We start from the raw sequence: 25,100 nt of genomic DNA on the forward strand, positions 1-25,100 counted from the left end.
AAGGTGGTCTTTTAAAAACCTTTTTTATAAGTTGATTAATAAATATATCTAAGGAAAAATTAGTAGTTGCGTGTAGGAATTCTTGGTTTGCAACCATTTGACAAGGCGGCCATGTTGGGAGTCAAACCAATAGAATCTTTTCTCGAATAATTTACATGAAAATAGAGTTAAGTTTTCAGTGGAGAAAGATGCTTTTGTTCTTGACCACTAACATTTTGTTTCTTTTTGGAAATAAAAAAATTGAAATAAAATCCAGTTTAACTAAGAGAATTGAAATTTCAACAAATAGTTTTTTTGCTAGGTAAGGTACGGAACGGTGCAGAAGAACCAAAGCAGATCTTAACCCGGTTTCTGTAGCATGAAGCACCCAAGAATATGCCCTGAATATGACCCTGGAGGATACTTCCTCTAATGGCCCCGTACGGAAGGGGTATCTTTTTCAGGCTCTAGGTGTATGAAAGGGTAGGAGTTTCACTTGTTGAAGGGCGTAAAATATGTAGGGACGTCATTTCGGTAAGTTTACGGTCGTTTCTTCGGAAAAGACGTTTCGGTACAAGTCACCGGATGAATATTACCCAAAGAATTGTTCTTGTTTTCGCTCAAACTATACTTGAAGTGATGGCAAATTTTTTGTGAATTTTACCTCTTGAGTTGGTATCGAAACGACCGGCCTCATAAAAGGGCCAAAGTTCAAAAATGGTGTATAGTTAGAAAGGGTATAAGGTCGGACTTCGGGGTGGAGCCTACCTGTGTAAAACTTTATTAAGTACCCCCCCCCCCTAGGGGATAGGGCTAGTCCATCGTGGGGTCCCTAGCAGTAAGTAACCGGTACCTATTCATCAAACCCTGGATGAAGAGAGACAAATAAACGTGGAGTGTAGTTTCTTGTCTAAGAAACAAAGTGTTGGCAAGCCTTGAACCCGGACACTTAAACACAATCTCCCCGTGGGCTCTCCTCTCTGTAAATTTGTTAGACTCACTTTTGATTCTGTGGGAGATACTGAAGAAAGAATGGCGTTATTCTCTCTTAATGATACTGTTTTCACCCTTTTCGAAGGGCGGCAGTTTTATGTCTTATTTTTTGTTTTGTTCTGTTTGTATTTGCCTGGAGAATCAAGAACGAATGTGTGAGTTTTCGGTCATTACAGCCCTTGTGTGCGATTTTCTCCCACTCTATCATTTCATTTACGTTATTATCACTGATTTTCGCGAAAAAAAGGTGCCACGAAAGTTAAAGACGCGAAATATATTGACCTTTATAAAAACAGTCATTTAAGTTTTTCATCTGCTAAGAGTACTTAGCTAAAACGGTGGACCCCAAAACCGCCCTTACAGATATGTCTAGGCTCGATTACCAGCCGCTGTTCGGGAAAATGAGCCCACACTCATCCGGACCGTGACCGGGAAGACGGTGGAAATCGAGCCTAAGATATGTCACACTTTACATAATATTTCTCCACCTGTTTCATGAATGGACGTATAACCATGGGTTTGCAGCGGTTACGCAAATCCGTAGCTGTTTTGTGTTCAATATAAGATTTGACTCGTTTTTAGGCATACAGTCGACTCCCGATAACTCGAACCTTCAAGGGAAATCGAAAAAAGGTTCGAGTTATCGGGAGTTCGAAGAAAATAGCCGAGAGTAAGGTAAAAAACAGTTTTTACTGCACAGTGAATATTTTAATCACATTTAATTAAAGAAATGTCAAGTGAAAATTAAAAGATACTTCTAGATTATAAATCAGAACGTAACGTAACAAAAGATAGTCTAAATAGAGCATGCGTTTTACTGTTTTGAGAAGAAAAGCTGCTTCGCGTTAGCCTGTGACAATCAACATCAGCTTCCACTAGTAAACTATAATCGTAAAACACGTCAATAAGAAAATCCAAAATTCAATGTTTCGGACGCCAGTATACGGTTTTTTCCCGACTTTTTAAGGGCTTAAAACATGGTTCGAGTTGTCGATAGCCTGTTCCAGGCGTTCAGGTAGTGGGGGAGCGGTGCGAAGTAAAAAGGAGCGCGAAAAAATAAAAGCGAGGGAGGAGGAGAGGTGGGAGAGCTTCCCTCTCTCGCACCTCTCTCTCCAGTCCCCCTCTACTTTTCATCGCTTTCTTTACTTCGCACCGCTCTCCACTATCTGAACGCTTGGAACAGGCTAAGTTATCGAGGGTAAAATTATATAGAAAATGACCTGAGCGGAAACGAAAATTGGTTCGAGTTAGCGGGAGTGGAAAAGCGGTAAATTGCAAAAGGATGGAGCAAAGCGGCAAGATATCTGAACTTGTTCTTATTGTTTAGACTTTTCAAGGGGAGACAACCTTATCGCCTGAAGATCCATTTGAAGACATACTGTGGCGATCCTTATCTATATATATAAAAGCTAATTGGCAGCGCAATCGAGTTTTGTTAGTTCCTCGGTTGCTTATATACCTCTGTACCTAACTACCTACCTCTATACCTCTTACTAACCTCGTTTTTCTCGGTCCGTACTCAGGAGATCATTTCCGGTTGATTTATGGCCCAGGCGCGAAGCGCGCGGGCTATAAATTACTTAAATTAACGGAAAAAAAACTAGGATCCATAATCTACAGTAGGGACCGAGAAAAACAAGGTTAGTAAGATATTTGTTGTATCTCTGAGGTTATGAATTGGGCGCGCGGGAAAGAAACTTTAAAATTTAGCGGGCCGTACAGTAGAATACGGCCCGTAAAATTGACCAATCACAGCGCGCGTACTAAGTAAGAGATATAATAAATTCCGTTATGGTTAAATAGAATTCAGTAATGGAAGTTTAAGAAACGAGCACCAGTGTACTTGATTCGTGAAATTTAATTACCCTTAAAAACAGTGATTCGTCAAAATCGCGAAATTTAAGCCCGGCGAAATATTTCTACCATAAATTCGCGAAATCAAAGTCGCGCGAAAGTAAGTGATAATAAGGCAATCTCAAAACGACAGAATTCACCCGTGTGTAGTTGAAAAATGTTGCAATGAGCAATATCATCCTTATCATCCCCTAACCTTATTGTAAAACCAAGACAATCATTTGCGTTCACCTATCCATCATAAAAATCCCAAGGGAGGAGGGGGGGCGGGGAGTTCTCTTGATTTCAAGGGACGTGACTCGAAGGCCTACTTTTGGTTTACAATTATTGATTCCGAGATTTTTTGGGGTAGGAAAATTTCGCAAGTATTTTTTTGCGTAGCTTGATTTAAGTAGGGATTTCTTTTTATATTCAAAACAAACTGAAGCTTCGTGGTAGTGCCCACATGTCTCGACCACGTAGTTTTGCAAATGGGCTCTCCTCTCTGTAAATTATTGGACTCAACTTTTGATTCTGCAGGGGATACTGTTAGATGATACCAAGAAAGATTAGCCAATGAACAGTCTCAATGATTATGATAGTGTTTGTGGTTTGACCTCCGCAACAGGTACAGGCAAAACGGTAGAGGAGAATAGGAGAAAACGTGAAAGGGAGACAGGAACCGCCTCCTGAGAGAGTTAACGCCCTTTCTATCCCTCCCCAACCCCCTCCCTTAGCTGGTTTAAGAAAATACGATCATGTTTCAGAAGCCCTGAAGTCCCTTAAATGGCTTAACGTAAGGGATAAACTGCTTTTTAACGACCTAGTGATGGTGTACAAATGCTTAAAGAACCTAACACCTGGTTACCTCCACAGACGCTTCCAATATCGCGCAAAAACTCAGCAAAGAGTCACAAGACAGAACAAAGACCTTACGTTGCCTCGGTATAGGGTGGCCACTGGCCAAAAGACTTTCAGCTACCGTGGAGCAAAACTTTATAACAGTATAGCTAAAGATATAAGAGACATTGGAAGTTTTAACGCTTTTAAAAAGAGAATTTTTAAATATCTTTTTAATTCATAGATAGTTTTTTATTATTGAAATGTAAATAGTCTTTAAAATTAACGTCCTATTACTATCATTGTTATTCATAGAAATTCGTTATTTTATCATTGAAATGTAAATAGTTTTCTAGTTTATTTTATTTCATTTTATTTTAACTCTAACCCTAACCCTAACCCTAACCCGAACCCGAATTGACCAATCACAGGTAAAGATGTGTTTCCCAAGAGGTCCGCTAGATAATTGACGGAACAGAAAAACCCAAAATTCCTTTGAAGTTTTCAAAACCCTCACGCGATACAAAGAATTTGGCTATGAGTAGGGATTTTGGGGGTATTCAGAATTAAGGCCTGTTTTAAACGTCGAGCTACTGCCGCGCTAAGCTGGCTCGACTGTAGCTCGACTGCAGCACGACATTATAAGCACGACTTGGTTTCAGACGTCGCGGAATTTAATTCACACAATGACAGTCGAATGGAACGGCTGTTGCCAAAAACAAAACACAAAAAATAAAGAAACGGTTTACCAAACTTTTAAATATATTCTAATGTGTCTATAATTCATGAATTGAATTCGGCACGGCGGTAGCACGGCGTTTGAAACCAAGTCGAGCTACTGCCGAATTTAATTCGATCAATTGAGTTCGGCACGGCAGTAGCACGACTTGAAACGGGCCTAATCTTTCTATTTTTCGTGTTATATCATTTTATGCTTCCTGGAAATTTTCATTATGGCTCGGAAATTCGGCATGGGATTTTTTGGGGGATAAATTTTGGTCCAGTGATTTTTTTGTTTTTTTTGTTTTTGTTTTTTTTTTAAGCCCGAGGGATTTTTTTGGGTTTTGATTTTTGCCCCCCCCCCCCCCCCCCCCCGTCGATCATCCCTGTCACTTGAAATCCGGAGTACCCCCTCTGGGCTTGAGTTAAGCTCAAAAGGACGCTGAATTTTTTACACCTTCCATCCCAAGTTAATCTATATTTTTCTGATTGGAAACTGTGTGGGGGAGAGCAATGAAAAAACCAAACCTTTTTAAAGCCGTAAAATGCATCTAAAATTGCCAATTCCAGGGAATTTTGGTGGATTTTAACTCCGGCCCTAAAGTCCCCTTTCCATGGGGGTCTGGATATTGGCCAGTTCCATTCTCCTCAGATGAAGCCTTGCAAATCGCCGGATTATTTCATCAAGGCCAGTTTCCATTTTGTAGTATGAAAAATCCGACCGATTTGGGTAAAACGGTGGAAAACGGTGTGGATCCGTGCCTGCCCAATTCCCGGGCCCAATTGTCCTCTTGGTGAATCTCCAACAACTAGCCATTGTCAGGTTGTAGAACTTTTTTATTATGAACTTCTTAAACTTTCTTAGGTGAAAGTCGAAAAGCTGGAAAACTACTGTTTGAGACTCAAATGACAGCAGTAAAACTGGGATGGGATTGCACTCTCGCGGGATTTATTCTTCGTAGCCGCAGCCGAGTTCCGGTTAGGTTTCGGTCGATGTTAGATAGGATTTCGTGACGTGTTGAAACTAAATAACATCGACCGTGACCAGAGTTTCTTGAGACGACCATAAGCCGATTCGTTCAATGCAGTACAGCTGAGTCTATTACAGATTTAACATTTTTTTTAGTGATATCAACTGTAAAAGAACAGTATTGACCGTTTTATAACTCAAACTAACTCAACTACGATCGATCAAGTGAGCGGAAGTCGACGGGATCATTTCAGTCATTTTTTAAGACACCGCTGACAAATCGATGACTGATCTGGTTTAGGTCGATGTTATCTAGTGCCTTCTCACAGGGGCCAGAGGAGATGTGTTTGTCGTTAGAACATCAGAACCCGTCGAAAACCTCTGAAAAAATGGGTTATTTTGATCGCGTTACAGTTTCGTTACACATTCTATAGACCGCAAACCAAGAGACTGAGGGCTCGGAAGATCGGCTTACAGTATTTTACTCGGCACTTCGTGCCTCGGTCGCCCTTCGGGCGACGTGCCGTGCGCCAGCGAGGATATGGCTTGCGGTAGACTGTTCACAGTCCTCTATTTTTCCGTAAGAAAATCAAGATAGCCGTGGCGGTAAGACGCGGTATATCCAAACGATCTCACGAAAAAATAGGGGACTGTGAACAGTCTAGGCTTGCGGTTGCTGATTTTCAAAAGTCGATCCGGGTCGGGAGTCATAAACTTAGGCCTGGGCACTAGAGGAGATATTGGCGAATGAAAATCCGATGTGTCGGGCCATCGTGACGTCACGTTCAAGCCGGCCCGGGAAGTAAGGTAAAAGGTAAACAAATGGCTACCTCCCCATTACTTACAGATTAATTTCTCGTAAATCAACAGAGTGAAGCAATGACAAATCGAAAGGTATGTCCCGGTCTCCTTATTAAGAAGTATTCTCGATAGCTTTTTGTCCCCAAAATAAAAAAACCAATCGGTGGTAGGACTGAAACGAGTACATGGTCGCTTCGGTCGATCGACACAAATCAAGATGAAGTTCACCTTTCACGACCCATATCTCACGATCCCTGAAATATCTCACTTAGCGACAAAAACATAACACTTGGGGGTATAAACTCTTTCCAATTTTACAAAAATTCTTTCTTGTAACCATTTCTTAAAAATGATCAGTGGCTTTAAACACTGCTTTCTGGAGGTGCATTGCGTGACGGCCGAGAAAAAGAGAAGGGAAACACCACCTAATTAAACCAAAAAAGATATCTACGAAAAAAAATTGGAGTCAGTGAGAATAAAACAACAGGAATCGGTAATGTATAGCAGATGAAAGCCGTTTGATGGCTCTTTAAACGCCTAAAAATTGTAAAAAAAAAAGTAGCGATGCGTAATTAACCAAATGGACTGACGCCACTTTTGACGCAAGCTACCTTTTAATACTGAGTAAAATAAACCAATCCCTTATACATAAATTGGATTCATAGAAAGAAGAGCAAAGAACTTGCATACCTGGGATGGTACAGAGAGGGATGGTACTTGTACAATGATATGTGGAACAATGGCAAAGCTGAATACGTTGGAAAACATCCCCAAGTAAAAACGGCATCATACATGTACATGTTAGTGTTCGAAAGGTCACAAGTTAACACGACGACATCATGCTCGAAAGATCACTCATCATCATTAAAGAACATCATGTCCGTGGCCTTCCAAAGTAACATCACTCCTAATGCCAAGCAAGTAAAGCAGAATTACATTAACATTTTCAAGTCCTGCTCTATAGCTGTCAATGCAAGTTCTTCAAACCAGGAGCTGAGAGCCAAACTCCTTGAAAATGAACAATGTATACTCGGTTCCTTGACTACTAGTAAAAGTCCCACAACACAACAAAGCCCCAACACCACTCCTTCGAAACGCAAAATCGGAATGACAGACGACATACCTTCTGCAAAGAAACCTAAGCTGCTTTAAAGTTTGCTGAAAGCTATAAATGAAAAGCAATTTTGACTGCCGGTACTGAATTAGTAAGATAAATATACTTCAAGTTGTTCTACACGCACTGATGTTTGGTATCCAGCACGAAAAATAGATCGACTGATCATTTTTATGAGGTGTTCATCGATATTAAATTCACGCCATACACATTTTGTTGGACAAGAACTATTCTAGGATCAAGTTACAAGATGTCCCATGCTTCCCATCAAGAAATATCGGCAAAATTTGCATGCGGCATGAGGTTTCGCCCATACACAAAATGCGAAGGGAGAAGATTCGCTACAAACGTTCAAAAAGTTTTTTTGCGAGATTTTGAAGCAATTATGAAAATCCACGTACCTCTGCAGTTGGAAAATAAGATGAAGAACCTCCTCGATCAAATGAAACTCATCTTGGCGCTTTCCAAATGGCAAAAAAACGTTTTGAAGATGACAACACAGAAATCGAAAACACCGCCATTTACGAAAATCTTCTCGACGCACGCTTCACTTAGCTGTGACGTCACGATGGCCAGACACATCGGACAGCCGCGCTGACGAGTTTATGACTCCCTCCTGGGGTCAGATATTAAATAATCGTTTACAGTAGATTTATGAAGATCCCATTGGGCTTATTAATCGTGCTAAGCGACAGGTATAGACATTTTTCAAGATGAGACTTTGGGCGCGATCCATTCAACCAAAATTCCAACCGGTCCGACCGGGAAAAGAGGACCACCTCAAAAGGTGGACCCGTTTTTTTCGAAACTTTTCCGGTTGGACCGAACCGATCCATTGAGTTTTGGACCGAAATTTCTGGTAAGTTTGGTTGAATGGATCGCGCCCTTTAACTAAGTAATTCATTCACACGAAACTCCTCTGGACCTTGTGCCTTCCGGGAAAAAGGGACCGACTAGAAGAGGGCTGACGTCATCAAGCGCCATGCGCGCCAAGTTGCGCTCTAAACGCGGGCTTTTCGAAGAAACGGGGAGCCATGTTGGATTTCTTTGCCGTTAAACTTACGTGAAATTGTGGGGGTTTAAGGTGAGATCATTGCAATTTGTTTTTGTTTCAATTGGGCAGTTACATTTTTGCAGTATTTTAGTTGTGTTTGTTCTAAGTATGTTAGTGGACAGCTCGGAATTATAGAATAGGACTGAAATGGAACGTTCGATCGACCGTAAATCAAAGTGCAAGGGATAAATTGGTGTTTCAAACGCAATTACAACCTCCTTCTTTTTTTGATCAGCTCCCTCAAAAATGACCTCTCGTAGCAAGCGCGAAGGTTACAAATATTATAAAGCTTACTTAAGTTGAGTTGCATCTTCATGATCGCCGTCGTTCTTTAATATCCACACCGAGGTTAGTTATGTATTTTGTTATCTCTATAGTATTTGTTTTGATGATTCGATCGGAGGGTCAGAGTTTACTTTAATTCGATCGAGGGGCAAATTGACTTTCGGTCGACAGTTCGATTGAAACGCGTTGCTGCCAAAAGCTCAGCAAAGAGATAATACATCTTCCGATCCTTATCCATATGCTGTGCATTTAATTAATAACTGATCTTAAGTCTTAAAATTGAGCGAAAACTATTTATAAAGGGTTATCGTTTTCTAATACGTCATCCGAACTTTTAAAATCTCAATAGTGTGTTCCAAATTTTAAAACTCATGTCTTTCTTTCTTAAATATGTCACGATCATCGTTTTTTGTCAGTACAATACAGGAAGAAAAAAATTTTGGCGCTGCATCAGAACATGCATAACGTTCTACCCATTTCAACCGTTGTACCCAGTGGACCAAAACTATTTAGAAAAACAATGTTGCAATTATGTAACTTATTGTAAAACAAAAGTCAGTCATGAGGTACATAAAGTTAGTGAGAAGACAAAGCTGCAGTGTTGCAGTTAAGTGTATTTTGAAATACACTTACATGTAATGTCATATCCTGAGGGAAACAGTTAGTTTTGTTACATCACGACTAGAGGGAAAACAAAACTAACTGGTTTGCCAAGGGACCTAAGTTAAGTGTTTTGTTATATGTTTCTAGATTTCACTTCTACAGCAACAAAACAATAACTGGAGCGAATCAAAATGGTCGTCTCTGTACTTACTGGTATACAAACACAAATTTAATTCTCAAAACCAGTGAATGAAAGCATGATTTACAAGTGCTTTTCCTATGTAATGCTATCTGCATCTTTTTCCTTCACTAGCTGCTGTTTCTCTTCTGGGATAACTTTGAAAATCATTGCTTTTTAGCTTGAGGTTTCATATTTGTGTTGTTGTGTTCATTCATGTAAATGAAAACTGGCAGTGTTTTTCCCGCCTTCTGTCATGCCACTTTCCACCATGCTTTGATCACATGCTGTAATGTATCCCAAGTGGGGTACTGTAAATGATTAAGTGCCACGGTGTGATTTCATTTTCCATGTTAAAGGTTTGGTGCTAATTTGGGAGCAGCGCTTATTTGAGAGTTGTGTTTATTTCAACAATGAGTAAAACTTTGAGGGGAATAAAGAGAGAACTCAGAGTTGTGCAAGAAAAAGGACAAATAATATGTACACCTCAAACTGTTATATGAGAACCCGGTTTCAAGAGTTTCCCTAAACTTTAGAATTCACGAGTTGCATTTTCGATCGTGGTCTTATCATCAAGCAATATGATTGTGACATCTCTTTATATCAAGCGCGGAAATAATGGTGGAACGTTTATTTGTAACTACTAAAATTAGCACCGCAGCCCTTATTCCAGAGCGGCACTTATTGAATTATTTTCAGTAAAAGTGTGGTGCTTATTCGATCATTTTACAGTACATTATTTCTCAAATGTATCACGATCAGGATACATTTAATTTTAGTCAAGGCCATTTGACCAATAGCCTCCCACGCAGATGTTCTTAGGCGTTCTCGCTCATTCTGCCCCACTAACCTCTTCTGATTTGAGTGGAAAAAAATATCGACCAATCACAGCAGACTTACAGATCTGGGAAGTCCACTTTGGACCTTGAGAAATTTTGCACTTGACTTAGCTCCAGAAAAGATCAGAAAGGTCTCATGAAAGGTGAAGACCTTACAGTTTTAGAAAGAACTACTCAGTTAACTCACAAGCGTTCGTACTGGTGGCTACCGTCACAATCTCATTGAAAAAAATTACCTAGGAGGTTAAATTTGCTGAACGGAAGTCGGCTTTACTTCAAAACAATAAAGTGTGAAAAAAATTCTGCCTTTTGTTCAGCTGCAAGGTAGCCCCGACATTGCATCACCCAAAGAACAACTTTACGAGCAATTGACATCTAATCCAGCCTTTACAGAGAGAAACAAGACACCCAAACTCTTTACCTAACTCTGTCATGTCAGCTCCTAGTTTGAAAACTTGATTACTTAATTATCTTTGTAATAAGTCATGTACTTTGTTATTTCTCACTCATATTTGGATTTTTTTGTTCAAAATATTATTTAAGTAGTTCCTCTAGTTTCTCTTTTTTTCTTACACACAGCTGTGATGACATACAGTTATATATTAGATATTCTATTTTTAATTGTCTCTTAGGTTTGGAGGGCAGTTCTTTAAATGGGAATTCAGTTTCCTCCTATTGCTTTCCTTTACGTACTGTATATATAGGTTTTTTTTTAAGATGATGATTGTCATTATTAGTTGTAGTGTATATTTGTACAGTGGTAAAAAGCATTTTTAAACTAAACTTAATCTTTTTGGAGTTTTAGTTGTCGTGTTTAGATCAGCTGACACCCTTTATTCCCTTGCTATAGCTATTGTCATGTTGCTGTCAACAAAATTAAGTACAATGAAACCTCTATTAAGCGTACACCTTCTGGACCTTCCCAAGTGTCCACATAACAGAGGTTTATAAAAATTGTGCAATGTTTGTTTATGTTTAACATTCAATGCCTTGGTTATTCTATACTGTGATAAAGTTCCATGTTGTTAAAAATTAGCCAGAGAAGAATTCGATTGTGAATAGCTGTGTTGTACTTTGTGCAAGACTTTTGGGTGAACTTTGGCAGTGGATGACAAATTTTCTTAGGCTGGATATCGTCCTAATCTGCAGTTTGTTGACAGCTAAATGTATTGATTTATCTTAAACTAATCGACTACAGTACATATTTCAAGGATGTAATCCAATACTACTATTGTCAATTCAGTCTGGTGTCTGCTTAATAGAAATTAGCCAAACACAATTTATTTTGTTAGATCCACATCCACTTGATAGAGGGATTCATTATAAAGGGAAATATAACATGTTAATTTCAGGGCCCGGCTTAGTGTCTACATAATAGAGGGTGTCCGCTTGATAGAGGTTTCACTGTAGGTTTGACTGGCTTTACAGCTCTGCCTTCTACTACTAACAAAACATTTTGCAAAATGTTTTTTTTTAGAGTTAACCTAAATTGCTTTGAAAATGGAAGGTATAGAGCCAATGGCTGTTGATGATGCCTCCCCCCAGAGTGCTGAAGAACATCCTGATGTCAGTAACGTCAGCAACAGGTAGGTAAAAGCATTTTTTGATGGATTCACAATATTTTGGAAACCTGAACTGAAATCCCTTAAAAGGGTTTAATATAAACAATGAGAATGAATGAAGCTTTATTTAATCTCGGGTTTGATGAGGTTGGTTAGACCTCTAGGAAAAAGTAAATATGCAAATAAGTCAAGAAGAAAAACTGTTTTTTGCAAATAAATAAAATATGAGGGAAGTAAAGGGAAATCTGAAAACTGATTTAGAAAGCTTATTTATATATAAAGTCTAAAATTACGTGATATAGCTATTCACAACAAAAAACCTAACTACACAATTATATAGATATTATTGAGAATTAGCTAAAATCTTAGCTGGCGGACTTCTTTGTTAAAAGCTGACAATGTGCTTAGGGCTCTTTTAAGACACCTAATACCTGAAAAGCTGGTATCAGAATTTAATCTTGTTTCAAGCAATAGCCTCCAAGTATTTTACTCAGTTCTTGTGATAACGAGTTGTATTAGGTTGCAGCCCTTGCAGCTTGTTAGCCCCTCTCAGGTTTTTGTGGCTACTGCCTCCCTTTAAGGAAGGCATAGCCCGTAAGTCCATAACTTGCACAGGAAGCCCACTATCTTGGTCTGGTTGAAGAAAAGTGGTTAAAAAAAAATGTCTCTGGTGATGCATTTCAATGGCACAAGTATTTTGCAGAGAAAATGGAAGCTATATGTATTGACCAACAGCTTTAAAATAAAAGGAAAAATTTTGGTATAAAAGTCTGTTTATAATATTTTATATTGCAATGAAAGTGAGAACTCACCGTAGAAATTTTTCGCCTGGTAATTGCAGCACAAAATTTCTGTCGTGATTTAGGCCATTGGTTTCTACAGCGTGAATTGAGCGATCTAAGCATCTACTGCACTCCAACTGATTCAACTGTCATTTCCCTTATGCTGTTTCACGTCTGCTTACGAAAAAATCAGCAATCAGTTGATGAACATTTAATGTATAGTTTGTCGATGTTTGAAAAAGGTGGATTTGTACGCAGGTAAAGAAACCGAACAGAGAAAACAGTCCATAATGCAGAGAATGATCCCAGTGAAATGTGAACCTTGCTTATTGTTTACGCAGATAGATCATTGCTCAAACATAAAAACATACGGTAGCTATGCTCATGTTCAATAATTGCTCGTATTACACAAAAGCCGTTGGAAACTAGGCGCCTTTTTTATATTTTCAAGCACAAAAGCACCTGAAGTTCAACTGGAAGAAAGATTTGTAACAACATATGATTAATATTTGTATACCATGTTATGTTGTGGTTCAATTTATTCCTTGGTGTAAATTTTATTCTCTATTGTTTTTCGGTATAATAATGTATGATAATAAGATAGATATAAACAAAAGAAAATAAAATTTAAACCAAGTATACACCTGAACCACAATTTATACCAAGGAACTGTTTACTCTGTCTCATGTCTCAAACATAAGTTACAGTGTCGACACAAGGGATTGTTCATCAACAGATGTCAAAGATGTGGATTTTTTAGCTGATGTTTTACTGTAATACATGGTTTTTACCCGCTCAAAGAAGTGGAATGAACTTGATTTTGAAACGATGCAAGGATGATATAAAATGAGTGAAGCTTAATGGAAAAACTTGCTGGTTTCACATTTTCATAGTGTGACCATTGCCAGTCTTTGATTCATGAATAACCACGTTTGAGGAACATGCCTGACTTGTCTCCATGGAGAGTAGCTAAATGTCATGGGTAGTGGGTAGAGGTTGTGGGTTGTGCGTGTGGGTAAATGACGTTGGTAAAAAAAAGTATAGAAAAAAAATGAAAATAAAAACAAATAAATGAATAGAAAAAAGTTGTAAAACTTTAATTTTATGAATTAAAAATCTTCCTGGGTAGATGTCATGGGTATAAAAATAAAGTATAGAAAAAAAATTAACAAATTAAATAGAAAAAAATGTAAAATTAGTGAAACATAAATCTCCACTTACACACCAGTCCCATTCCCCTTGTCCACAGTCAGCGAAGCAAATAAGCGAATCCATAACTTATTAGTAGAAATGGGCATTAAAAAGGCATTTAGGTGCAAAATAAGAGAAATAATGTATTCTTTAATTTGTAAACACCTGAAACAGGCAAAAGAAAAACTAGGGATATAACTGTTCTTTCTCAAAGATGTCAACATTCGACGCTGAAACGTCTTTTCAGTTGAAGCAATACGGGTAGTCATTTTGTCTCACACACGTCATGTTTTCAAATCACCCTGTTTCATAAAATTAATATTTTGCAACTTTTTTTCTATTCATTTATTTTATTTTATTTTTTTCTATCCTTTTTTTTACCCATGACATTTACCCACACCCACGAGCCACTGGACCTCTACCCATGACCCACGACATTTAGCTACTCTCATTCCCATGCTGAGTTAAGGAAAGATGTGGCCGTGAAACATTTTGATTTTGAATTACTGCATTCAGTGCCTCTGAATATTAAGCTGGAATGAACGTTTCTCCTATTAGAAGGATTTCAAAATGAACAGTTGTTGCAGTTTAATACTAGTAGTCCCTTGTGATTTCCTAGTGCTGTTTTTGGTAAGAATTAACTGAAATTATAGCAAATGCTAAAAACTTTTTACCCGAACTTTCACTGACTTTTATAAGAAAATAATTATAAAAAAATTTATAATTGTAAGTTGTACTCATTCTGCTCAAATCATGCCCGATTTCTCAAGCCACAATTAATTTTTATGGCCGATATTTTCTCTTGTTGTGTAATTGCTACATAATCGATCTTCACAAAAGCGTATGTTGCTTATATGCATGACTCACACAGTCATCTGGCATTACTCCAGTAGTGCTCACATGTCCTTCATGCAGTCATTTTTCAAAACTCCAGCAGCGCTTGAAGTGCAGTTAGTTAGCCAATTCTGCAACCCTTGCAAGTTACTAATGCAATGCTGCACGAGCGACGCACGTTTCGTACAGGAAGTTGTCACTGGTGTACTATTTTCTTTGATTATAAAAGCATAAGACATGAATATTAACATTAGCTGACAACTGAAGTTTGCTTATTTGTAAAGTTAAATTATTTTTCAAAATTTCAGTCTTTGATAAACAACACTGCAAATTGTCATAGTATTGCTAGAGCTCTAGAAATGTTTTTGATAATATTAATTAGAACATCAAGTAAAAAAAGTATTTTAATTAAGCAATATAGACCACACTTTGTAGACCACACCATATGAACACTGCCAGAGTAATGCCAGATGACTGTGTGAGTCATGCATAAAAGTGAGGTCTATAATAATTTATTGCTTTTATAAAATAACCTTAAGTAAAAAACTATGAGTTTACCGGCACAATAATCCATAGGTTTTTAACCAATCAGAACATGCATACTATCTTAGTTATTTTATAAAATATTATAAGATGATATTTTTGTCTTGATATTCATATCTTATGATTAAAGACATGAATATCTAGAACATAATTTTTATTTTGTATTATTAGTAACTGATTATTGAATGTTGCTTATCTGTTAAGTTATGTTAGTCATATAAATTTCACAATTTTTCATAAAGAATAATGCATGCCAATTGTCACTGGTTTACTATTACTGCTCTTGAAATATTTTTGATAACATCAAGAAAAACATTCATCTATGTTTTAAGTTATGCTTTTGAGTGGATTTAATTTCATAAAATAAGATACCATTTTCTTCGAAAACTAATTTAGGCAGTAGTCTCATGCACTCACAGACTGCCTTTTCTTGTTGTTGTCTCTTAACCTTAAAATACCTCTCAGATATTAAGGTGGATAATTTTTATTGTTTTAAACACAATAATTAACTTAACTTAAACTTAACTGGGCTTACCTGTATTAAATAATCTTGTGTCTGCCCAACAAAGTCTTTTGGTCGTAAAGAGTCTTTTAGTTTGATTCATATTATGCTAAATATAGTGTACCAAATTCTTACTTGCTTTTCAGGAAGTTTCATGAGAATATGCAATACTGCACAACAACGCTCAAAAAACAAGATGTTGAAACTGTTGTGAAGCCTATAAACGGGGTTCTCAACTCGGGAGGTGGCATGGTAGAAATTAAGATCGATGGCTTCTCAAAGTTAAAACCTGAAGACCTAAACGATCGTCTAGATACCTTTTGGTCAGCATTACAACCAAAACTGAATCTAATGATCCAGCCATCAGCATATGCTGATGTCTTTGATCAAAAACGTGAGGGAGACACAATTCGTCTCTTCATCAGAGCAACAGAGCATTTTTGCACAGTGGACTACAATTTATATTTACCTGGTGATGCAGGACTGTTGCTACCCTCGAAGCAAAAAGTGGGCAACTTATTGTCTAAGAGAGATGCATTTAAAGAGAAAACAGATAGTCCTCAGGTTCCTTTAACAGACGTTATTTCTTTGGTTCCTGACCAATTCATGTACAAGGAGGTACTGAATTTTCATGAATCCAAACAAGTGCAGCTGAAATACTACACTTCAAAAAATGAACTTTTTCACAACAATAACCAAAAGGCTCAAGATGAGATTGCAAAACACATCTCTTCCTTTGGGAATGGAATTGGAGGCGTAATTCTCATTGGTATTAAAAACAATGGAGAGGTACGTGGCCAAAGTATGGAAACAGGTTCGAAAAAAAATTTGGAGAGTGGATTGAATGAGATGGTCAAAGAGATGAGTAAGACGTGGAGCTTTACACCCACGCAGGGGGTTCATTGGGATGTTAAGTTCTTTCCAGTCACTGAAGCTAAAGAATCAAGGTCAGTGATAGCAATTCTTATAGCTGGGATGCAGAACCTGGGTGGCATTTTCACAAAATGCCCAAAAAGCTTTGAGCTGCAGAATGCTTCAGGAAGTGGTGGAAGGGAGAAGATTGTCCCCCTTGATTTTAATCACTGGGAGGAGAGAATGCTAAGTAGCACATGCAAAGGCGAAAGTAAAGGTGAGTACATTCAGTTAATAATGGCCATCACTGATTAGCTTACCTAAGGTAAAAATCAACTTTCTCAAGATCAAAGTGATTATTAGTAGTTGTTCCATTAGCATGTCCGTGAGTGGCAGGCATTTGAAGTGGAAGAGAGAAAGTAAAAGAATGGGAGAATGGGATGGGCATGCACGGGAGCGAGAAAGGCTCCACTTGTACCCATCCCATTCTCACGCACCTTGATTCCTTCCACTTCAAATATGGGTGAACTCACATGTCCTCTAATCCAGACTATCCTTCAACCTGACAACATGGTAATCTTCTGAAAGAACACATGGACAATCTTCTAATCTTTTTCCATCTTGTTGACATTTTTGTCAATAATAATCGTCAATTTATTACAAACAATATTATTATTCTCCCCTGGCATTTGTCATCTTGTCAGCCACACCCTGGGGGTTTTTTGTATGAACGCCCGGCCCCACAATGGGGCATTTGCAGCTTTTCCTAAACAAAATGACAAATGCCAGATGGGCACGCTTGGAATTGACTGAGCCATGCATGTAATTATTAGGTGTCAAGGAAGTATGGAAAAAATTTAAAATGATGACCATTTCCAAAGGACCTTTGCTGACTCTCCAAGGTTCTGTTGAAGAGATCCAGAAAGATTTCTTTCCAGGTAATTTTCACAGGGTTTGCACAGTTTTGAAAATTCCACTCATCCAATGTAACGTTTTATTTTCAGAGCTTGGAAAGCAAGATGTAGACCTTTTTTGATATCATATCTCATGTAATATTCCAAGAATTACTTTGTTGAATATTTTACTTTGTTACTCTTCACCTGGGTGGAGAGAAACCACATCCGAAATTACATCTTTGTTTGCAGGCTAATCACAGAAGATATACAAAATGTATAGTGTACCTCTATTTGAATTACCTGTATTAAGTGAACTAAAGAGTCCCATGTATGCCTGGCCCCTGTTTTTCAAACGTTGCCTTGGGTAGTCTTATCAACTGGATAAATCACTATCCAGTGGTCAAGTACATATTTTGCTGTTCATTATGAGAAAATACGTTATCATTGGCGTCAAACAGCCACCAATAGCGCAAAGATACATTCATGAGCACAATAAAATGAACATTTGTGCATAAATCAGATTCGGTAATGATCTTTGCATTTTAATTGACATTCAATAACATTTTTTGGGCGTCCTTATGCATTATTCAGCATACTTACATGTATATTTGTATATTGAAAGTAAAGAACACCCAATTGATTGTACGAGCGCGTTAACGTCCGTCTTATCCACACTAAGGCCATCCAGGAATGCTACTGAATTGCAAACAGTGTCATAAAAATGATAATAGGGAACTTAAGCACCAGACGTTCTTGATTCACGAACGGCATGGCTGGCCGCGCAGAACTGGATTGGGGACGCGGTTTACGCGCCAAATGCAAATCATTAAGCAAACCAACATGAAAACATCATGAACGCGGACAGAATAATTCAGTTGAAAGTGTCTTTCAAAGATTCTTCTGGGCTTTTAAAGTTCTAACATAACAAAAGAACATACAAGGATTGGAAACTGTTATACTGGTTATCAAATATGAACAATTTTAACTGTGTTCATTCTCATGTTTCTGAACCTCTGGTTTCAACCTGAGAACTCGCGTTTTGAAGTCATGCTGCAAAAGTACTTCCGGTTGGTGTCCGTGGTACCAAGAACGTCTGGTGAGGCCAGGCCGCGGTTGTTCAAACTTTGAATGGTGCTTTACATCAGGTAAATGACTATCCAGTCGATAAGTATTACGAAGACCGATTGTGTTATCCACTGGATAGACATTTATCCGGCAGATGGCGCTGTCCACGTTTTGAACCACTAGGGCCAGGACATAATGGGCCATGGGAGTTCATATGCCTATGTTGTTATTTCCTGTTACATGTACTTCCTAATGGATGCATGACTGCATAGGAAAATGACAAAAAATGCATGTGCAACAGTTAAACATCAATAGACTGTACAAAGGTTCTTCTCCCAAAAAGTGTCAGCTGTCAGCTTACATTGTATAAGTGCCACTTTATTTTTTGTTTTGTCATCAACCGTCCCTGTTTAGTTGAGTTTATTTAATTAACATAAAAAAGAAGCGAGTAACAAAGAAGGTTTGTTTTGTATTCATTCATCCTACAAATAGGTCTTGGGAATGAATAAAAAGTTATAATTGCGTGACTTGGACATGCTGAAGAAACAGTCTATCTTTTCGTTGAGGGTTGAGGGTAAAAACTTCCCCCCTTTTTGTATACAAAAAATGTAATTTATAAAATATAAAACACATGTATAGATTTCATGAAATGACAGGAAAAAAAATATAAATGAGGCAGAATTTAACTGAATCTCTCGAGGCCAAAGACGTTTTTCCCCGTGAAAATAGCCCCAAATGTTTTAGGGTGAGGAGAAGAGGGGTGAGATGTACTAATTAACAATTATTCCTCGAGTCAATAGCCCACGAGGCCGAAGGCCAAATGGGCTATTGACTCAGAGGCCATGAGTGCGAGAGGAATAATTGTTTTAGTAAAATCCAACTAGTTGGTCAAAAATATCGAGACAAGACAACTCAGATAGCAAACGCGTTTAATCCGCCATTGTTTTGCTTTTCAAAACCGACGCTTTTCGCTATTTAATAGAGGGCTATAACATATAACCTAATAGTAGCTCAACCAATCAGAACGCAGCATTGATAATAGACAACCAGTTGGATTTTACTAAACAAAATAGCAAGGGACATCCCAACTCGTTTTTTATAGAACCTAATAGATTTCAAAGAATAGACCCTTAGCTGGAAAGTGGTTTGTTGAAAACTAATGAAGATTTACATGTAGCTCCGCAAAGTTTCGGAATTTTACAAACGTTTGTATGGTGAGGGGCAAGTTCGTACTTCCTTCCCGCCCCCCACCATACAAACGTCTGATTTGGGCAATCATGCATGTACTTCAAAACAGAATTGCTTTTTAACTCTCTCTCACAAAACTAATGTGTCTAATGGAGATCTAGTGGTTTACACCGGAATTCACCTTCAGGTATCGCGAAGCTTGAGGATTTTACTTTTTGCAGACTGTTCTCGATACACCAAACACTTTTGTCGCATATGAATATGAAAGCTTTCATTCTTGTTTGGCTAGTTGGCTAAAGGCATTTTAGGCAAGTTTTTCGCCGTAATTTTTTTATGCAGTACTGTCTGACTTTCGTTTTTGTGTACAAATTGCGTAAGTGTATATATCGTCTCAAGAAGACAAAACAGTTCCTTAGAGAGTTGAGTTACAAATCCCCCCTCCGGCACGCGCAGGTACCTAGTTGTATTTCAGTTAAAGAAATTTTAAAACGGGGCAAATATGTTACCTTCCACCCTCGACGAAAAGATAGACCCCAGAATAGCGCTGTGAAGGTTTCTCTAGGCTGATACCATTTTAACAACGTTTTCGGTTTGTTTTTCTTTGTCAACTTTGATTTAGTTGAGCCTGGATGTCCAATATCGCCTAAAGGTTTTGAGGCAAACCTCCCAGAAACCGCCCAACAAGTGATACGACAGATACAAGAGCAAAACTCGAAGGGACGTGATCGTGCTCTTCTTGTGGCCTCCCCTTCAATGCTGTCTTCTGTTGAAAGAGACAAAAAGCACAGTACAGAAGATGGTGTTATTTGTGACCTTCTCCTCCTTAATAGAGAGTTGGGAGGACTTCACCTTTTCACCCTTATTAACAGCGGAACAAAAGATCAGTTCTCAGCGTATGCCCATGCTACAGCCAAAGCTGTGAAGAATTCTTTAGTAATGAATGGCGGTTGCTATGAAAAGTTTTACATAACCTCCCACGTGGTTCCTTGCGACAGAGTAGGAACTGAGCCACTTTATGAACTGACTCCTGACCATCGATATCCTAAGGAGTACCATTTGAAATCACCGCGCGCAAAAATCCACAAAATACTCCAGTCACTAGTAAGAGTCCTGGCACAAGTTTCCTCTTTCCTCGCAAGCAAGCAGGGGTTAAGCTTTTTTAATCTGCTTACTAAAGAACAGTTCAAATTGCTGTACGAGGAGATAGACGAACACAAAGAGCTATGGATTCAGGGTGTAGCGGGTACTGGAAAAACGGTAGTAGCCGTAGAATTTATCAAAGAGCTCCTTCGGCGCGATCTCCACCTTAGACCTAAAAACATTTTGTACGTTTGTGAGAACCTTGGAATACTTAGCAAAATAAGGTATGTTTTTTCAATTAGCCTGTGTAGCTGCTAGCTGGCGGTTTTGTAGAGGCAACGTAAAGGAGCGCTAGCATAGAAAACAGAAAGCACGTGCGTTTTTTGCCGGTAAATAGCCTTATCACGGTTTTGGAAACCATTTTGACGAGTCGGCAAACGCGTGAGAAATTATGCATGCTTCAATTTGACTTGTAACCATGCCTCCCGGGCACACCCCCGGAGATTTGCATTGTTTTCTTTCTTGGGGGTCTATTCCCCATCCCCGGGCACGCAGAAAGAGACAATTCCCCACCCCGAGCTCGTGATCGACGTCATACACACCTTTACACCTTTATCCGTACAAAAGCAAATCGAGACATTTTCACAACTTTTATAAACGTTTTCCTGAGGTCATAAATGTAGTTAAAACATGAACAATAATTTAAAAGCGAAAACGAAGAAGAAAAAATCTTCAAAAAGCGCCTCCATGATAGAACACTTCATAAGAACACTGGACCGAATCTTTACATCTCTATATCAAAAGCTTTGTATTCGTTTTAATGTAAGGTTCCTTATCATTATTTAAAGCTAGGCTGAAGAAATATTTCTGTCCTTCTTTTCCAGAAAATAAAATCCATTCGATAACACATTATACGCACATTCGTTTTAAATTTTAAAACATATCCTTAAATACAGACTTTTGATAAGTTATTCCTCTCCAACCACTCTCCGACAAATTCCTACGTTTTTCCTTGAAAATACAAAAAATGACACGTTCTTCGCAAAATCAAAGGAAAGATATTTTTTATTTGCCCCACCCCCCCTACCCCCGGGACAGGACCGCTTCAAATAATTCCCCACCCCTGGCCCGAAGGGCTTGACTTGTCTCGGGGGGATAGTAACAGGTCAAATTAAACCATGCATTACAGTGTTTGTATGAGAATCTAATGTCGAATAATTTCCGTAAAACGGCTGTTCTGAAAAAATATGAATTGTAAACTAAAGCTACACAGAAAAGGATTTTACTAACAAATCGGGGATCGTTACCGTCCTTAAAATTCCCCAGACTCTTGCTTTAAATTCTCTATATATTTGTCTGCAATTTTTCCCGGGAAATTTTAGTCGGCAGGAAGAAAAATGTTCACAGACAAATGTATAGAAAAGTTTAAAAAGTGGCTCTAGCGCATGTAGCTGCATATAATGCCCTCAATGTTTTTCAGTATAATTGTTAGGAGTGAAGCTTTGGTTTACAATTCTTTTTTTTTTTTCAGAACGGCCGTTTTACGGAAATTATTCGACATTAAATACAAACACTGAAATTTTTCGCACGGTTGCCTACTCGCCAAGATAGCTTCCAAAACCTTGATAAGGCCTATACGCCCTTGTCACGCAGCGGCTATTTTGTCTCAGGAGATTTAAAAAGCTTTGTTTTTGCGCGGCTAGCCTTGTTCTCTCTACGAGGCTAGCCGTGCATAAGCAAAGCTTTTTAAATCTCCTGAGACAAAATCGCCGCCGCGTAACAGGTCTATTACTCATTGTTTTCTGAACTACAATATCCCTCTTTAAAAAGAACAAATACCGTCGCTCTGGTCGCTTGCATCTATTAAAGCGTGGACTCAGGACAAAAACATGTTCTAACTGGCGGAGAATGGGGTGCCAAATATTAGGTATTTCGCCGCTAAATTGTCCTGCCAGAGCGGTTTAAGTTGTTGATGTGTTTTTTATCAGCACGTTTCGCTAATCTTAATTAGTAGTCACTTTTGTTTAACCGTAACGGATTGCTCTATTTGGGTCAAAAAGCCGTTCACACGTGAAATACAAAAGCTTTAGCTGCTGTTGGCTTCAGTTGTTTACGCCAAAATGCAAGAAATGTTTCTCCACTTTCAGGAATATTTCACCCCAGAATAGCACACTTTCTTTTAAGAATTAATCTTTGGAGTTTGCAGCTCCAGAAATTCTGCGGAACGTCTAAAAATTCTTCCCATGAATGTTTTTGTCTGTTTTTTTTTTTGTTTTTTGAGCAAGAACAAATCAAGTAAGGTGCTTTAACCGACAAACAGCCACCTGTTCTCGTCCTCAGAGCCCTTCCTTTCTTTTGGTCACCTGGTTTGGGGACGAGTATGACAGCCACCTATTTTGCACGTTAACATTCGTCTAAAGCCATCCCAAACTTCGAGTTTTCAGCGGCAAAACATGTCATGTTTGCATCCAATTAGAACATGCTTTTTCATCACGTGCACACGCTAAGATGCAACCGACTGTACTTGCTGCGTTAGTAAGCAACTGCATGCTTTAGCTGCAACAATTCTTGCGTATAAGGAGTTTTTATTTTCTAGTACAATACACTTGTTCTTCCTCTTTATTGTAGGAAACTTGGCATATGTGAGTGCCGTACACGACAAGCCTTCATGAATGAGGAGTTTCCCCAAATCTGGCACGTTATTCTGGATGAGGTCCAAAATTTTCGACGTAAAGAGGGAGATTGGCTAGAAAAAGCAAGAGGGCTCGTCCGACAACATACGAGTGTTTTTGAACGTGCCTCTAATCACGAATCAAACTCCGCCTGTGATAACGAAAGTGATGGGGAGATTTCCAGCGAATCCGACACTGAACAAGAAGCCAGTGGAGTCGCTGGATTTCATCCAGATTGCAACAATAGCCAAGATGATGGCCCAGGCTATTTGTGGATTTTCTTGGACAGAAATCAGATCAATCATACCTTCACAACAGGCATACCAACTATGCCTCAACCTTCTCGTAGACTAAAAAAGGTCATACGAAACTCCATAGAGATCTTCAATTATGCAAAAAGACGTCTTGGTGAAGAGGCCACAAGACAACTAACAATAGGCCACGATTTTAGCGGAGAAAAAGTTTCTTCTGTAAAGTACCCAGAGGGAAAACAAATTGCTTATTTGATTCTAGTACTTAAGTCGCTGCTGAAAGAGGGGTACGGGAAACGCGATATAGCTGTTTTGTTTGGGAAGCAACAGGCTATCCCAGGAGATATTACATTTGAACTGTATGAGCATTTTGGTTTAACCACGGATGCTGAAAATAATGATGCTGATGACGAAATTGTTGTCAGCACCTTCAGAAAGTACAGTGGTTTGGATCGGCCAGTTGTTATTGCCGTTGACATAATTGCCTCGCTCACTGGATATGCCTGGCCAAAAGCGTCTATTTATTGCGCTTCCACTCGAGCAATGGTTAAGCTAGTTTTGCTGACCAAAGAAAAAAGGGGACAAAAGCGAAAGAGCACAAGTACGTAACTATCCCGAAAATATTTGTAGGAGTCCGCGAATATGTGACTCTCTTACCCAGATCTCCCACGGCCAATGGGAGCGTAAGACAGTGTGAAATCTGAGTTCCAGATTAAGTTATTGTTACCTACGTGTCTTACGAACGTGATACAACTCTTGTATGATAGGATAGAGGCGGGTTTTTTTAGAATAGCTACAGTGAGGTTTTCTCAACAAGTGTTTTTACATTTTAACACTCGTCTCCGCGGCGCGAAACAAGGAAACTATTGTTCCACTCTTCTTGAGTAAAAACGACGGAATTTTTTATTTTCTTTTAAGGATACAGATATTTTTTATTTCTCTGTACGCCCATCCCTCTTTAGAGTCCGATGGTCAAGCCATTTGGGCCCTCTTATTGGCCGAGGTAAGAAACACGCCGGCGTCGTTTTCTTTTTCATGTAAAAACAGATGACAATGTTGTGCGGTGAACTCACTGCAGATCGGAACTTAATGTATTTAGCAATGAAAGTGTAACTTATGACTTGAATTCGCTGAGAAGTAAAATCTTTTGTATGACATTTTTACGTCTATATAAGTAGTTAGTAAATAATGATATGGTAGGTTTAAAAAGCCTAGTAAGTACATCGTAGATTTTTGAACTTTTAGTTCAGATAGATCGCTTTTATCAGTGAGTTGAAAGCGCAACAACAGTTAAAAATTTATAAATGAAATAAATAAAACTAAGAAACTGAGAAATTGTTAGCACTTGACCTTTACTTGGCTCCACTGTACGGCCCTACTTTAGTTAATTTCCAGTCGTCGAAGATATTTCGAGTTTTTCTACCACTAATTAAACCAAAAAATTTTCGGGGGTTATGTTTTTCATATTAATAC

The 25,100-nt window shown here is 38.6% G+C and overlaps 1 protein-coding gene across 1 annotated transcript; it reads left to right on the forward strand.

Moving 5' to 3' along the window:
- The first annotated feature begins 8,292 nt into the window (after window positions 1-8,292).
- On the forward strand, window positions 8,293-24,962 carry LOC140925940 (schlafen family member 13-like). The gene is made up of 6 exons (XM_073375765.1): window positions 8,293-8,334; window positions 11,687-11,795; window positions 15,770-16,752; window positions 17,309-17,413; window positions 20,244-20,988; window positions 23,333-24,962. Exons 2-6 carry the CDS (start codon window positions 11,710-11,712, stop codon window positions 24,234-24,236), a joined length of 2,823 nt encoding a protein of 940 aa, XP_073231866.1. The 5' UTR covers window positions 8,293-8,334; window positions 11,687-11,709; the 3' UTR covers window positions 24,237-24,962.
- The last annotated feature ends 138 nt before the right edge of the window (window positions 24,963-25,100 follow it).

This window comes from Porites lutea, chromosome 2 (assembly GCF_958299795.1).
Source record: "Porites lutea chromosome 2, jaPorLute2.1, whole genome shotgun sequence".
NCBI classification, from domain to species: domain Eukaryota; kingdom Metazoa; phylum Cnidaria; class Anthozoa; order Scleractinia; family Poritidae; genus Porites; species Porites lutea.